General features: G+C 53.4%; 1 protein-coding gene across 1 annotated transcript in view; it reads right to left on the reverse strand.

Moving 5' to 3' along the window:
- RNF213 (ring finger protein 213) overlaps window positions 1–11522 on the reverse strand; it is a 42730-nt gene extending 31208 nt beyond the window's left edge. The window contains 18 exon segments of the mRNA XM_036394850.2: window positions 76–234; window positions 517–690; window positions 1242–1422; window positions 1751–1873; window positions 2521–2619; window positions 3187–3333; window positions 3812–3965; window positions 4201–4253; window positions 4904–5102; window positions 5549–5737; window positions 6360–6619; window positions 7208–7488; window positions 7663–7856; window positions 8076–8234; window positions 8834–9015; window positions 9931–10409; window positions 10644–10797; window positions 11245–11522. Coding sequence (XP_036250743.1) covers window positions 76–234; window positions 517–690; window positions 1242–1422; window positions 1751–1873; window positions 2521–2619; window positions 3187–3333; window positions 3812–3965; window positions 4201–4253; window positions 4904–5102; window positions 5549–5737; window positions 6360–6619; window positions 7208–7488; window positions 7663–7856; window positions 8076–8234; window positions 8834–9015; window positions 9931–10409; window positions 10644–10797; window positions 11245–11424 — 3367 coding nt within the window. The 5' untranslated portion in view covers window positions 11425–11522.
- Between the last annotated feature and the right edge of the window lie 2861 nt (window positions 11523–14383).

Genomic DNA, 14383 nt, shown 5'->3' on the forward strand with positions numbered 1-14383 from the left:
CAAAGCCAAGAGATTTTTAAGGAAAATGCTGTTTTCTAGAGCTGCCACTTCCAGACTGCTCCCCCAGGACTCTACCTCTCACAGTCTTCTGCACCTTCCTGCACATGCTCAGGAAGGTTCCTACTGCTTTTTCCTCTCTTCTGAGCTGTGTGACTTCTTCATGCCTCAATGCCAGCAGCTCTTTCAGGCTTCTCTGGAGCAGCTCCTTTTCCTCACTTGGTCGTTGTTGGTGCTCTGAAAGAAAACTCACCTGTAGTCACAAAGCAGAACTTCCCATGCCCTGCATCCCAACTCAGGCTGGGAACTGCAGAGTCGCAAACCCAGCAGTGACAACACAAACTGGAGCTGGGAGCTTCCTGCCCAGGCCAAGGGACAGCACTCCAAACTCCTGCAGCACTTCCTGAGCATCCCCAACCCCTGCAGCTCCCCCTGAACACTTCCAGCCCCTCCTGAGCAGGCCAGCATCACTGCAGTGATGCTCTCAGCCAACCAAGCCCCTTTGAAGCCATCCCTTACTTGTCTCCCAGACGCAGAGGAACTGTTCCTGGTGCTGGAACACCTCCTCCAGGTGTTTCACGAGGATGCAGCCGCTGTGGATGTTGTCGGTGATGCTCGTAAGCACAGAGTCTGCTATGGCCATGACATCCTTTGCTTCCTCTGTCAGCTTGTCCAGGAGGTTTCTGTTTGTTCCTGTTCCAGACACAAAGCATGTCATGTTTCCCAAAAAACAGGCAGAGTGAGGAACTCTTCCATGCCATGGCACAGAGTTCTTCCATTTCCACTGAACCCCTACCAAGGGCCTGAGGACTCACACCACCCTCCAACCCCTCATGTCTTTTTGAACAAAGCCAGGATCTCAGGACAGCAATGTGGAAACTCTCCATGGAGAGCCCAGACTCAAACCCTGTGGGACAAACAACAGCCATTTGGATCTGTTCACTTGGCCAACTCCTTGGCATTTTTGTGTGCCAAAAACTTGTGAGAACGTCTCAGAGAAAGAAGTTATGGTCCACAAATCCTGAGGAAGCTACAGTGGATTAGCACAAGAGAAAGAGTGGCTCACTCTTCCTTGGCCTTCCCTCTCCAACCCTGAATAGCTCCCTCTCCAAGCTGAATAGTTCAAGCTTTGAGATAGGGACTAAAACAAGAGCAGGACAAGTTCCTTCTGCTGTTCTGTGCAGTGGCAGCAGTGAGGCAGAGGAAAGCTTCTCTGGCCTCCTAAAACCCAACTACAGACCTACCATTAAAGTTGAAGATATGTTTGATGTCAGGCCTCGTGAGCAGGTGGTGCAGAATCGTATCAAAATCACCCTCAGACTGCCCAGCCATGACTGGCCACGACTTCACAATGACAGCAGACACGAGCTGGCTGAACTGGCCCATGTTGTAGGCAGAGATCTGCTCCAGGAGATTGCTCTGCATCTGCCAGGACACACAGAGAGGGCAGGGGTGGGTCAGAGTCTGGGTCCCACTGTGTCTGTGCCTTCCAAACCAGCCCTGTGACACAACTGACACCAGAGCTCACGGTGGAAACACATTACAAATATTCCTCATGGACCTCATTCCCTGATTTCTTGTTGATATTTTTTGTTGTTGCTTTAACAAACAATCCACAGCAACTCAAGCAACATCCACCTTCCCCTTCCACCCCGAGGCACATCCCTGTGCAACAGAATTGCTGGGGAATTCCACTTTTCTTTCTCCTCCCTTCCCTACCTTTTCCCTTCCCCTACCTGGGCACACACCATACCTGGCAAGCTGCAGGCACAGCCTCTACAGCACAGTTATGGAAGCACCAACTGATGGAGGAGTCCATCCGTGTGATTTGGGAATGCTGGCAACAATACACCAAGATTTGGTTCACTGGAGGCTCCTGAAGGGCAAAAGAGAGAGTTCTCATCAACTCAAAAGTGTTTCTCCTGGCAGCACGAAGCAGTGCTGCTATCAAGACAATAAAAGGAACCTGAGCATCAGCCCATTTCTGAGGGCCTGGGAGAGAGATCAAACAAATAAATGCTTGGAAAAGATTTTAATGACTTCCATCTAAAGTGTGTGATTACTTAACATCCACCTCTCCAAGCCAAGCTCACAGCAGAAAATATTTTTGTTTCCTGATTTCACCGTGAAAATCAATGGCTTAAGGAAATGTGTAACTGCTGTAGGAAGGAGATGAGGAGATATACAGGGTTACTTTGGAAGGGACTAACACAGCTGGGTGTGCATCTGGGAGCCTGAACGGCACAAGGAATGAAAAGAGAGGCACCACCTTAGCTTTTCTGGGCCCCTGGGTGTTTACTATGCACTCACTGGTTCTTAAAACCACAGAGGTGACAATTGTTCAGAAAGTGGATTTCCTCTGAAGCACCAGGACCTGCAGCCAGGCCACTGACCAAGGTTACAGTGTGGGGCATTGTCATGGCCAAAGCCGCCGTGTTTGCACGTGCTCCTGCTCCAAGCTCAGCACAAGCCACTGCATCTGCTCTGGACAGCAGCCAAGGCTGCCTGGAGTCCCCCCCCTACCTGCTGGATTCTTTTCTTCAGATCCGCAAGTAAAGTGTTCTTCCACGTCTGGGTGAACTGCTCGTCTGGAAAGCTGATAGTCACAAACTTATTCCAGGCCTGCAGGGGACAAGCACACCAACCCAAACCACTGAGTGCTGAGATTTAACAGAGAAAGGAAATGAAAAGAACAATGTAGAAGAGATGCCCCACACGCCTCAGACAGTCTGCAGCCCTTCCAGATGTTTCCATCCTGAGGAAAAGGAACACTCCCAGAGCTGCAAAAGGCAGCTTTTAAGCCCAAACAGTGTGTAAATGTGTCAGCTGCTGAAGGAGAGTTTTGGATGAGCCACTTCCACTCTGCTGCTGGAAACTGTCCCAGGGAGGGCTGGGAGCAGCAGCTCAGACTGGCAGGGCTGCTCTGAGCTTTGCCTGCTGGAAGGCCTGAGGACAACCAGCAGGACACACTGGGAGCAGGACAACACCAAGGGGCAGCTCCTCACCCCAGCAATGCCTTCAGGAACACCAAGGATGAGCAGAATGGAGGTGAGCTCCAAAAACTGCCCATCCCCACCCCATCCCTTACCCAGCCACAGCTGCAGAGCCCAGCAAAGAGCAGCAGACTCAAGACCCTGGCTAAACGTCAGTACAAAGGGGCTTTGCTGTAGCTATCAGAAGATGACAAACCCGAAGTTCAGAGAACAAAGAGAAGGCCACGTGGTCCAGGTACTCCTTCAGTAATTTCTCCTTTAAAACGTTTCTGAACCAGGCACGAGCTTCCCTCAGAGCTCCACTGAGCAGCTTTGGAACTTCCTGCACAGCATCCCCTGGAACCTGCCCCACACAGAGGGGAAGACAACAAAACAAACACAGTTCAAGCAGGACAGCAATGGACAACTGATTTAAATCAGTATTTCTAAAGAGAAGGCCCAAACACATCCAGAACACACAAGGGCCCAGCAACAGACCCAGCACTGCTTGCATAAAGAGCAGAGAGGCTGGGAAAGTGCAGTGCTTACAGGCAGGTTGTGCTTAAGCTTGTTCCAGGGAGTAAAGACAACAAATGTTTAAAGGGGAAACAAAACAACCTTAAAACAAAGCTTAGCACAGCAAATCTGAGCTCCAGAGCTTATTTTCAATAAGAACCAAACTCATCAGATGACTCCACACGTGTCTGAAAGTATCAGTCTTGCTTAGAGTGTGAAGTTCTTCAAGCTGAGACTGGGTCTGACCTAAACCCAGTGTGTTGTGCCACTCTTGTGACATTTCTGGGTTCCTTGCTGGTATCAAGCCAAGAGTTCTTGGTACTCACTGCTGGGGGCTGAAGCTGGGCAACCCTGGCAACCAGGGTGGCAGCAGTGGCAGGGATCAGGAACGAGCTCACTCTCCTGGTAGTCCTGCAGAGCCTCTCGTGCAGCCTGAGGCAGCAGGACAGGCAGCCCTGCCAAGAAGGAGCCCCCAGAGCTCTGCAGGGCAGCAACACAGAGGTAGAGTTAATTTTCTGCTCCAAGGAAAAATAAAAAATTAAAAACAAAGTAAAAACCCCACCAAATCCAACACTGTGTGGCAGCTGCCTCCCTCAGCTGGATTTAAAAAATGGGATAGAACTCCAGGATTGTTTTCTCCATAGGGATTTCAAGGCACACAACCAGCCCTGGTGCAGAGGCAGACAATGCTCTCCCAGAGGTGCATTGCACTTACCTGGCTGGGGGCTCATCCAAGGCACTCAGCACTGTGTTTAGAATCTCCTCTACCTGAGAATGGAAAGACAAAAATATGAAACTATGGAAGAAATTGTACAGACTGATTTCTGATGAAGAGGGAACTCACTATTCTTTTGCATCTTCTCCAACATTTTTATAAACACACTGTAAAATAGCAGAACTTATTTACTGGATGTCAGAGCCAATACCTGGGCAGCTTTTATATGCTGTATATATATACAAACCCAACCTGTACTTCTTACAATTTGGAGGTCTCAAATCTGTCATTAGTTGCAAGGTCCTCCTCCTGCTGTCCTCACACAAATACAAGAGTTTTCACAACAGCAGGAAAACCTCCCAAACCAGCAGCCTCTTGCCCAACCCTACTGTGCAAAAATCAGTTTTAGGTACACATCTGAAGATGTCAGGAATGAAATATTTGCCATCACTAACCAAGAGCAAATCCAGCTAAGAACACCCTCCCCTCATCAATGCCAACACCACTTTTTGCTGCAGATAACCCCAACTCTCCCCCTGAGGAGTCTCTGACTTCAGAGCAGCTGTTTTTGCTCTTAGCTGGCTTTGAAGCTCTTTGTGCTGTGTCCTGCTGCCAGCCCAGTCCCCTCAGTGGAGCTCAGGACAGCCAGGAGCCCAGTGTGAGCCTTCATCCCAGAGCTGGGTAAAGCTGCCAGAAGACAAACCTGAGAGTTGCTCCACGAGAGGTCAACGTTCTCCAACCTGTACAGAACACCTTGAAGAGTAACCAAGAGGTCCCTGGAGAAGTCTCTTATGAACTCAGCCAGGCTCCCCAGGGGCAGCACACAGAGCCAGGACTTGACCAGAGTCACATCAAATTCCATCAGGTGCTTCTTTTCTCTCATCTGTGCCAGCAGGGTCCTTCTGGAGGGAAGACAAAACAAAACCTCCAGCATTCCAAGGAACAAAAGGCCTTGAGCTGGTGCAGCCCACACAGGAGCCTCCTCCTCATTCCTGTGCTTTTGTCCCTGCAGCTGAGATCAGTGGGAGTCCCCAGGGCCCTGGGCGGCACAGCAGAACCAAAGCACTGAGCACAAGCACTCAGGGAAAAGAAACTCCAGGTCTTGCTCAGACTCTACACAAGAGGAGCAGCTTTAGCTCCCACCTGCTCCCTGGTTGGCAGAACTGGGGGGTTGTGTTTGAGGGGTCACACCACGACTCAGTGACCTCTGAGCCACCAGTGTGCCTGTGCCCAAACACCCCAAACATGCTACATGTCATACTCTTGAAAAATGAGGGAGGGGGAAAAAAATAACAATAAAAGAGATGAGGAGTGCACTGGGAGGAACTGGGAGCTCTGGAAAACTCACCCATATTGTTTCCTCCTGATTTCAGCAAATGGAAGCCCTTCCAGCCCTGCCCAGACATCCTCCTCCAGCAGCCCGTGCTCCTGCTGCAGGGGAGCAGCAAAGGAATGCAGAAGGGGAAGGACCCACACCCACTGCTCCACGTCATGTTCAATGCACCTCTGGCACAAGTTTGTCAGGTCGACCTTCAAGCTAAATAAAACAAGAAAACAAAACAAACACACTGAGCGAAAGAACAGCTTTATCCCAGCCTTGAGAACACCCTAGGGGTGTGGGAGGCTGCGTTTCAATCTCCCTGTGTGCCTTTAGTTAACCTCTGGGCATTATTTCAGCTCCATCTACTCTTCATTGCAGAGTGTAGCTGTCCAGGTTTAAGGCCCAGAGCTGCAATGTCACTGAATCTCTCTGCACAGACCCTGCTGCTGGAGCACTGGGAAGACCCAATCCTTTAGCTACAGTCTCCCCATGAGCCACCCCAGCCCTGTGACAGCCACACAGAGAAGGATTCCAGGAAGAAACGCAACGGCTGCAGCTGTGTGAGTGCAGAACTCCAAACCCAGCTCCAGCTAAGCAGTCAGATTACAACCTGGCAGACAGGCACTCCAGGGGAAACCAACCAAAAAGCGTGCAATGGTGCACTGCAGCCTTGCCTGAATGTTAGCCCTGCTTCAAGCAGGAGGCTGGAATTGAGACCTCCAAGGATGCCTTCAAATGCAGCTTTTTCTCTGGTTCTCTGGCAGTAGAGAGCTGCATTCCTGTTGTTTTATCAAAGCAACACCAGCCTGGTCAGTTAGAAGGTACATGGAGCACTTACTTGGTAACTCCTGCAAAAGCCTGTTTGATGTGATGAATCTCAGACTGTACATCTTGTGGTGACACCTGATCCAAGCACAAGAGGCTGCACAGGTCAGCCAGGTCACTTTTAGGCACTGAGAATGAGTAGTTCTCAACTATCACAACAATGGTGAGCCCCAGAGCCAGCTTGCTTTGGATGATTCTGTCCTCTGGAGCTGCTTCTGGTGCAAGGAAAGGGAGAGCTATTTTCTTCATGTATTTTAGCAGCAAATCATTCACCTGGGACAAAGAAGAGAAGAAACAAACCAAGCACAGCATTAGTCTTTCTCTTCTGAAGCCAACGTCTTCTGCCAGTTCCAGCGAGGCCACAGGACAGGAAGGAGCAACCCCAACAACCAAAAAAAGACAATGTGACATTTCTGTCACATTCCTAATTATGTCAAGTAAGAAATTTTGGATTCCAGAAGCCCTACTGGCATCACTGCTTAGAACAGGATCAGGAGCTTCTCCCAAAAAGCAGGCAGGTTTGGAGCAAGACATGAGTGCAGATTTGTTAGTGACAGAACAACTGGCAGCAAAACTTCATGGCAAGGCTTAGGAAATCAATATCCAGACACAAAACCCACGAAGTCACTATGTCACAGCCCTGCTGCTGACCCCCATGGGGTCTCAGAACCACGCTGAGGTGCACAGGCTGACTGAAGCCCCCAGGGCAGTCAGTGACAGCCACGCCAGAAGGATTCCCACTGCTTCTGTGCCTGAACTTCGACTGGAAAAGCAAAATTAACCCAGCGAGGTCAACAGCAAAATGAAAGTTTGGGTTCAGTGATGGAATGTTTTCTGTCTCTGTGCAAGAGAAGGGATTACCTGCTCTGTGTTGAAGTTTAACTCTCTCCACAGCATTGGACTGCCATCAAACACCCGCTGGGCTCCTGCAACGTTATGGAACTGCTTCAGCTGGCAGAAGAAATTCCTCAGATTGTCAGGACTCCAGGTTCCAAGAATGCTGAAGATACTTTCTAACATAATATTGGCAGCTATTTTCTTCCCTTCCACCACTTCCTTGTTTTTATCAAAAGTAAGGATCTGCCAGATGTTTTTTAACTTGGAAGGCCTTGCACACACAATGTCATCGTACTGGTGCCACTCTGGAACGGGAACACAGGGAAACAACCATTGCAATCAGGTGCCTTTTCCCTTCCAGCTGCCTCAGCAATAGCCCCAGCAGCCCACTGAGCTTCAGCCAGGGCTGCCTGGCAGGAATGCTGGGCCACAGGACAGCGGGGATCACCCCAAGGTGCAGCCCAGCCAGCAGAGCTCACCTCCATTGTTGAGAAGGGCGCTGTTTATCACCAAGCAGCGATTCACGTGTTGATTGGATTCTGACTTCTTGTAAATAAACTCATAATCCCCCTTCCCACAGGACACCCAGTACTTGTAAGGAATGTATTCATCCAGGATTTTTCTGCTGAGAGTTACAGCACCTTCAATGAGGTATCCATGTTCTCCCAGATGCCTTGGAAACACAAACACAGCAGAGACAGGCAAAGGACACGTTAGGTGATCTACAGACCTCCTTTTCCATGCACTGCTCCATTTCTAATAGGAATGGTGACTGTTCTTTCACAAGAACACTTTAGAACAGTTTTCTCCACTGTGAAACCCTTTGCTGCAACTCCCAGCTGTGGGCACAGAGGCTGAGGGCCCAGAGGGACCCAGAGCAGGGGACACTCACCTGGTGCAGTTCAGCTCACAGATGTTGTCCTTCCAGTTGGCGTAGGAAGGAATGCCGTGGGCCCTGATGAACACTTTATCAGTTTCGGGGTTGAGCTTGAAGTCTTTGGATAATATTGCATGGAAATACACTGTAACACCCTCAGTGCGGCTCACAGAACTGCAGGAAAGAATAGAAGGGATTCTGTCAGCGTTTTTCAATTGCACAATTCACTGTAAACCTCAAATCAGACTCGAGCCACCAGCTGAGTGGCTGCAAGACCCATAAACTCTGGCAGCAGCTCACTCAGACCGATGTTTGAGCAGGCCTAGTGCAAAGCCCAGTGCAAAAAGGAAAAATGGGCTCCTAAAGGCAGCAGGAGATGCTCTGGCCCAGCAGAGTCACACTTTCCACCCCTTCCAGCTCATACACATGAAGCAAAACATCAAAACAGCTCTTCACACTATTCACCTGAAGCATTGTGTGGGCGCAGCACATGGTGCTCATTAGAGCAAGAAATAAGAGAATAATCTCTCTTCTGTCCATCAGCTGCTCAAGCAGGTTCAACACATCACCCAGGACATCACCTGTGCTGAGGTCCCATTCAACACTGGTTCTGTCCTGCACAACCACTTCACCTCAGTTTCAAGACAATTCCATTTCCCCATGTCCAAGGTATGTACTGACCCCATGCCAGCACCTCAGTCTGGAGTCCCGAGTCCTCCTCACAGCAACTCCTGTTGGGGAAGAATGCTGGGGAGCAGCAGGGCTGTTCTCACCTTTCTTTAATATTTTCCACCTGTTTCTGATTCCTTTGCTCCTTTTTGTTCTTGGGGCTGTCTGCAGCAGCCACAGCACCCTCCTTCCTGGCAGCCTTGGCTCCTTGGTTCAGATTTGTCTTCTCACTCACGTCGGGCATTTTCTCACCTGGGCTCTGATTTTTCTCTTTTGTGTTTGCATTCTGCAACAGGGAGACAAACAATGCCCAATGAAACAGGAGCCCCTGGAAGCACAGCATCTCCTCCTGGTGTGTTGGTGATTGAGAGATGGGGCTCCTGGTGCAAGCAAGAAGCCATTTATTGTTTCTGCAACTCCATTTATATACTCTTACAGCCTTGGGTAAAACCTTTCACTGCTGAGCAATAACCACATTATTCATGTTTCTCAGCTATACTGCTTAACCACAGTCTTGCACCTGCAGTCTTGCATGACTTCCTTTAAGCAATGCCAACTTCCTTTTTGTTTCCTCCCTTACATTTCTGTTTGATGTTCCCAGGGCTTCTGGCCCACCAGAGTCAAGATGCCCACATCATCCACCAACTGTGCAGCACTTTCTGCTCTACTGCCCACCTGCCCCCCAACACTGGTGCAGCACCAGCTTCATCCCCCTGGAAGCACTGCAAACACTGATCCCTCACTGAGGGAGCTGCTGGCTAAGGAAAACAGCCCATGATGGAAGAGGAGCCCAACCCAAACACACTGCCACACAGTCAGCTCAGTGAGCCCCAGGTCCCAAAGGATGGGGCATAAAGAAAGTGAAAGAGAAACCACAGCAACTTCCTGCTTATCAGGCCTGCAGAGCACAGGCACCAGCAAAGCACAAAATACCCTCATTCCAGGGGATCCCAGAGCTCTCCAGAGAGCATGGCTGGCTGGAGAAGAGACACCTCCCAGTCCTGGGGCATCTGAGCAACCCCTCAGTGAGAGCTGGGCTACAGCTGGCACCCAGGAGAACAGAACTCAAATCAGAGCCGCCCCAATTCACCCCTGTATCCCTGGGCTGGTGCTCCTCAGCCTCACTGGCAGCACAAGCACGTCACACTGGCAAAGGGAAGCTGTGCCCACTGAACACTCTCCAGAGCTCACTCACACTCACCTTGACAGTGGAACTGGTCCCTTTCTGCTTGGGCTCCTTCCCAGGCGGTGGACTCGGAGCTCCAGGGGAGGTCTTGGTCTCAGGCTTGCTTTGGGGGGCTCCCCTGGCAGGAGGCAGCCTGGGACTGCCAGGGACCGCTCCCTTGGCAGAGGGACCGGCTCCCTGCCCTGCTGACAGCCGCTCCTTGCTGCTGCCCCGGGGCTGGGGACCTGCTGTGGCTGCTGGCAGCTGGCCAGGGGCACCACTGTCCCCTTCCACATCCTCCCTGGCTGCTCCTCCGTGCTCCGGGGCTGTGCCATCCCCCACCTTGTCCCCCGGGGCTGTGGCACTGGGAGCTGGGGCAGCCCCCTCGGCTGTGCTGCTCTGCTCTGCAGGGCTCAGCCTCTCTGCTCCCAGGCTGCCAGCTTCCTCCCCCAGGTGTGCCAAATCCCCGTCGCCTCCAGGTGTGTCTCCACTGGCATCAGCAGGTCCATCAGCACCTGGGTTTGCTCCCTCACTGCCCAAATCCCTGTCGCCTCCAGGTGTATCTCCACTGGCATCAGCAGGTCCATCAGCACCTGGGTTTGCTCCCTCACTGCCCAAATCCCCGTCGCCTCCAGGTGTATCTCCACTGGCATCAGCAGGTCCATCAGTACCTGGGTTTGCTCCCTCACTGCCCAAATCCCTGTCGCCTTCAGGTGTGTCTCCACTGGCATCAGCAGGTCCATCAGTACCTGGGTTTGCTCCCTCACTGCCGGGGAGTTGGATTTCTGGAGGAGCAACACCTGTGTCAGGCAACTCTGTGGTTTGAGCTGGTGCTGTGCTTTGAGGAGGCAGAGAGTCCTGTTCCCCAGAGATGGACTTCTGTGCTTTAGTCTTCTTCCCTTTCTATTAAAAACAAAGAAAAACAAAGACCACAATGTCTGTTTATTCATTGCCAAAGGGAAACTCTTTGTCACCTCCTCCGTTGCAGCAAGTGCCGACATCTTCCTGTAAGGGCTAACAGAGAATGATCAGGAAGAGGAGGGACAAGACCAGCCAGCGAAATGCAAATAACTCTTGAGAGCTGTGTAGGTTTAATATTCAAGACTTGCTCAGCAGGAGCACAGAGCAGCGCTGCAGTGTCTCAGCTGACTCATGCAATTTGTGGTTCCCCCTCCCGGCACCGCAGCTCCGCACGCACACACAGCGTCAGCAAACACGGCGAGCTTCTCCTGGAGGAAGCCAGGCAGCAGCTCCCCGACGTGGCCAGAGGGATGTGGGGGATGCAGCCTGGCCTCCTCACTTCACACAAGAGAGCAACAACTCACAGCTGCTCCCCAGCAGGATCCTCACCTTCCTCAGCAGAGATGCCACCTCAGCAGAGTCGCCAGCCCCGCGCTGAGCCGAGGGCTCTGTGTGGTTCTCTGGAGCTGTGACATCCCCCAGCAGTGAGGATCCGTCTTCCTCCTTCTGTGTCTCAGCAGAGCTGGGAGATGCACCTGCAGTGTCAGGCAGAGCTCTTGCTCTGTCCATCAGTGACTCGCACTCTGTCTCCTTTGTTTCAGTGGTGCAAGGAGGCCCAGCAGCACCTTCTCCCTTCACCTCTTCCTCTGCATCAGGGACTGCAGGGACCTGCACCTCTCTTCTCTCTGCTACGGAGGGAAATTAATTGTTAAACTGGAAACCCACCCCACAGCAGGGTCACAGGATGGTTTGGGTTGGAAGGGACTTTAAAGCTCATCTCGTCCCACCCCTGCCACAGGCAGAGGCACCTTACACTGGACCAGGTCACTCCAAGTCCCTGGATGGGGGAGAGAATCAGAAAAAAGGCAAAACTTTTGGGTTCAGATACACACAGTTAAATAGGACAGAAAAGAAAAGGAAAATTACAATAACCATAAAGGAATATCCAGACCAAGTGATGCACAGGGCGCTTGCTCACCACCCTCTGAGCCTTGCCCAGCCAGCCCCTGAGCAGTGGCCCTCAGCCCTCGGCCAGATCCCCCCAGTGCCTCCTCCAGCACCGTGCCCTGTGCTCTGCAGCATCCCTCTGGGCACCGGGGCAGCTCTCCTGGCTCTGCCCTGCCAGCTCCTCCCTGCCCGGGCAGCCTGGAACCCGAGGAGTCCTTGGCTTAGTGCAAGCACTGCTCAGCAGCAGCTGAGCCATCGGGCTGTTATCAACAGGAGCCTCATCCTGAACCCAAACACAGCTCTGAAACAGCTCCTGGGAACAGCAAACTGTCCAGCCAAAGTCACAAACACACAGGAGCTGTTTGCTGTTCCCTGTTCAACTCCCACCAGCCACGCCACCACTCTCCCTTACAGCCTCCTGCCCTCCCCAGGGCCCTGCCAGATGCAGAATAATTAAGGAACCCCAGCACTGAGGTAGAGCTCCATCCCTGTCGCTGCTGCAGACACAAACGCAGCAGCAGTGCTGGCAAGCGGCTGCCTGTGCCAGTGCCTGGAGCCCAGCGTGAGCAGGGACAGGACAGCGGCACCTCCCAGCTGGCACAGCCTTCTGGGTGGCACTGTGACTGCTCCCACTCAGCTGAGGGCTTTCCAAGAAGGCAGAGAAACTCCCTTTTATCTTCACAGCTTTATCTAGTCCTTCAAAAACCTGCGGAAGGGCAACTCTGGGCTCAGGCAGCAGAGCAGATCTCTGCCTTCTGCAAAGGTTTCACAGGCTCCTCCACCCCAGTTCTGAGAGCAAAAGTTTTGAACCTCAGCTACTTTGGATGTTCTTCCTACAGCATTCCAGAGCTGGGGATGCCAGGTTTGTAACCCTGCCGTGCTGAAGCGTAGCGGGATTTGCTAAGAACTGACCCTGTGGGGATTGCAGCAGCTTGATTCTGATCTAGTGTGCTTTTTCCTAGCATCACATTCTCTCTGTCAACAAACCAAAAGCCATTCTGGTGGCCCAGGTCATTCGGTCTTAAGCAAGTAAAGGATTAGGAAACATTTCCCCCAGCAGAACTGTATTGAGCACTTGGTTCTGTCTCTGTTCAGCGAGGCAGAATTAGTGTGTTGTCAAACACAACTCAGGGGTGAGCTCCAAATCTAACAACAAGCTGCGAATTGGAAATTCTGTGTCAAGAAGGACTCAACCAGTCTTTTAACACAAAGACCAGCACTACTTCATTGGTAAAATAAACTAGTTCAACACTGGAGATCTGAGTGTGGAGACTGTGTAGGATGTGCCACCAACTGAATCACTTGTCTGTCTCCTGACAGTCACTGCAAAGTGAAGAAAACTGTCTCTGGTAAGGGGAGGCTGAGATGAGAGATTGGGAGGGGAGTTTGGGACCAGAGCAGAGTGGAATGGGCTGGGCAGAGCAGAGCCCAGAGCCGCACGGCAGAGCCCAGAGGTGACACAGGCAGCCCCCGGTCAGTGCGCGCAGCCCCCGGTCAGTGCGCGCAGCCCCCGGTCAGTGCGCGCAGCCCCCGGTCAGCCCGGCCCAGCCCAGCCCCGCCGAATCCCGGGCACAGCGCGGCCCCGCAGGCCCCGGAAGGCCCCGCCCGGCAGCCAAGGGGGACAGACAGGCCCGGGGCACAGACACAAACACCGGCACACACAGCGTGAGGCACCACAGCCGTGCCACTTCCTCCTCTGCCCGTTTTATTGTCAGGGAGCGACACTGGAGAGCCGGGCTGGGAGCGTGAGGGCAACCACAGCGCTTGAAGGCAAACCAACACGAACAGCGAGCGCGCCCCCGGCGCTGAGGGCCCGTGCTCCCACCGAGGGCCCGGCTCCGTTCCTCGGAGCCCTGCCTGGGGCTGCTCGGCCGGGCTGGGCCGCGGCCGGGAGCGCAGTTCCAGCGGCGGGGCCGGGACCGGGGCCGGGCCGGGACCGAGGATCGCCGTCCCGGCCGATCCCGCCTGGGCGGGGCCCACCCCGTGGGCGGGGCCTGTATGCAAATGACGCCCCTCTCGCTGCTTGCGGATTGGCGGCTCTCCGCCCCCTGGGGCGATATGCAAAAGAGCAGGGTGGATGGGCCAATGGCATGGCGAAGGAGTGGTTGTATGCAAATGAACCAGTTATGTGATGTGAGGGGCGGGGCTAGCGCGGCTCCCGGGGGGCGCCGGGAGGGCCCGGGGGGGGGGGAACCGGGAAGAACCGGGGACGGGAACCGGGGAGGGACACGGGGAGAACCGGGAAGAACCGGGAGCGGGAACCGGGGAGAAGCGATAACCGGGGAGGGACACGGGGGAGAGGCGTCCCGGGTGACCGGGGAGGAGATGGGAGTTCCCGTGCACGCACCGGAGGGCTCTGGGCAGATGGGGGATCAGGGCGCACCGGGGAAATCGAGGCACACGGAGGCGCTTCGGGGGCACCGGGAGGGTGCAGCGGGACCCGGAGCCGCGGCTGCCCCTGCCCCGCAGCCCCCCAGGCCCGGCGCCCCGTGCCGCCACTCACCGGCCCGGCAGCGCAACTCACCGAGTGACCGGGCACGGGTACGGGCACCGGCACCTGCAGCACCCGCTCGTCCCGCCG

Source organism: Molothrus ater, chromosome 19 (assembly GCF_012460135.2).
Source record: "Molothrus ater isolate BHLD 08-10-18 breed brown headed cowbird chromosome 19, BPBGC_Mater_1.1, whole genome shotgun sequence".
NCBI classification, from domain to species: Eukaryota; Metazoa; Chordata; class Aves; order Passeriformes; family Icteridae; genus Molothrus; species Molothrus ater.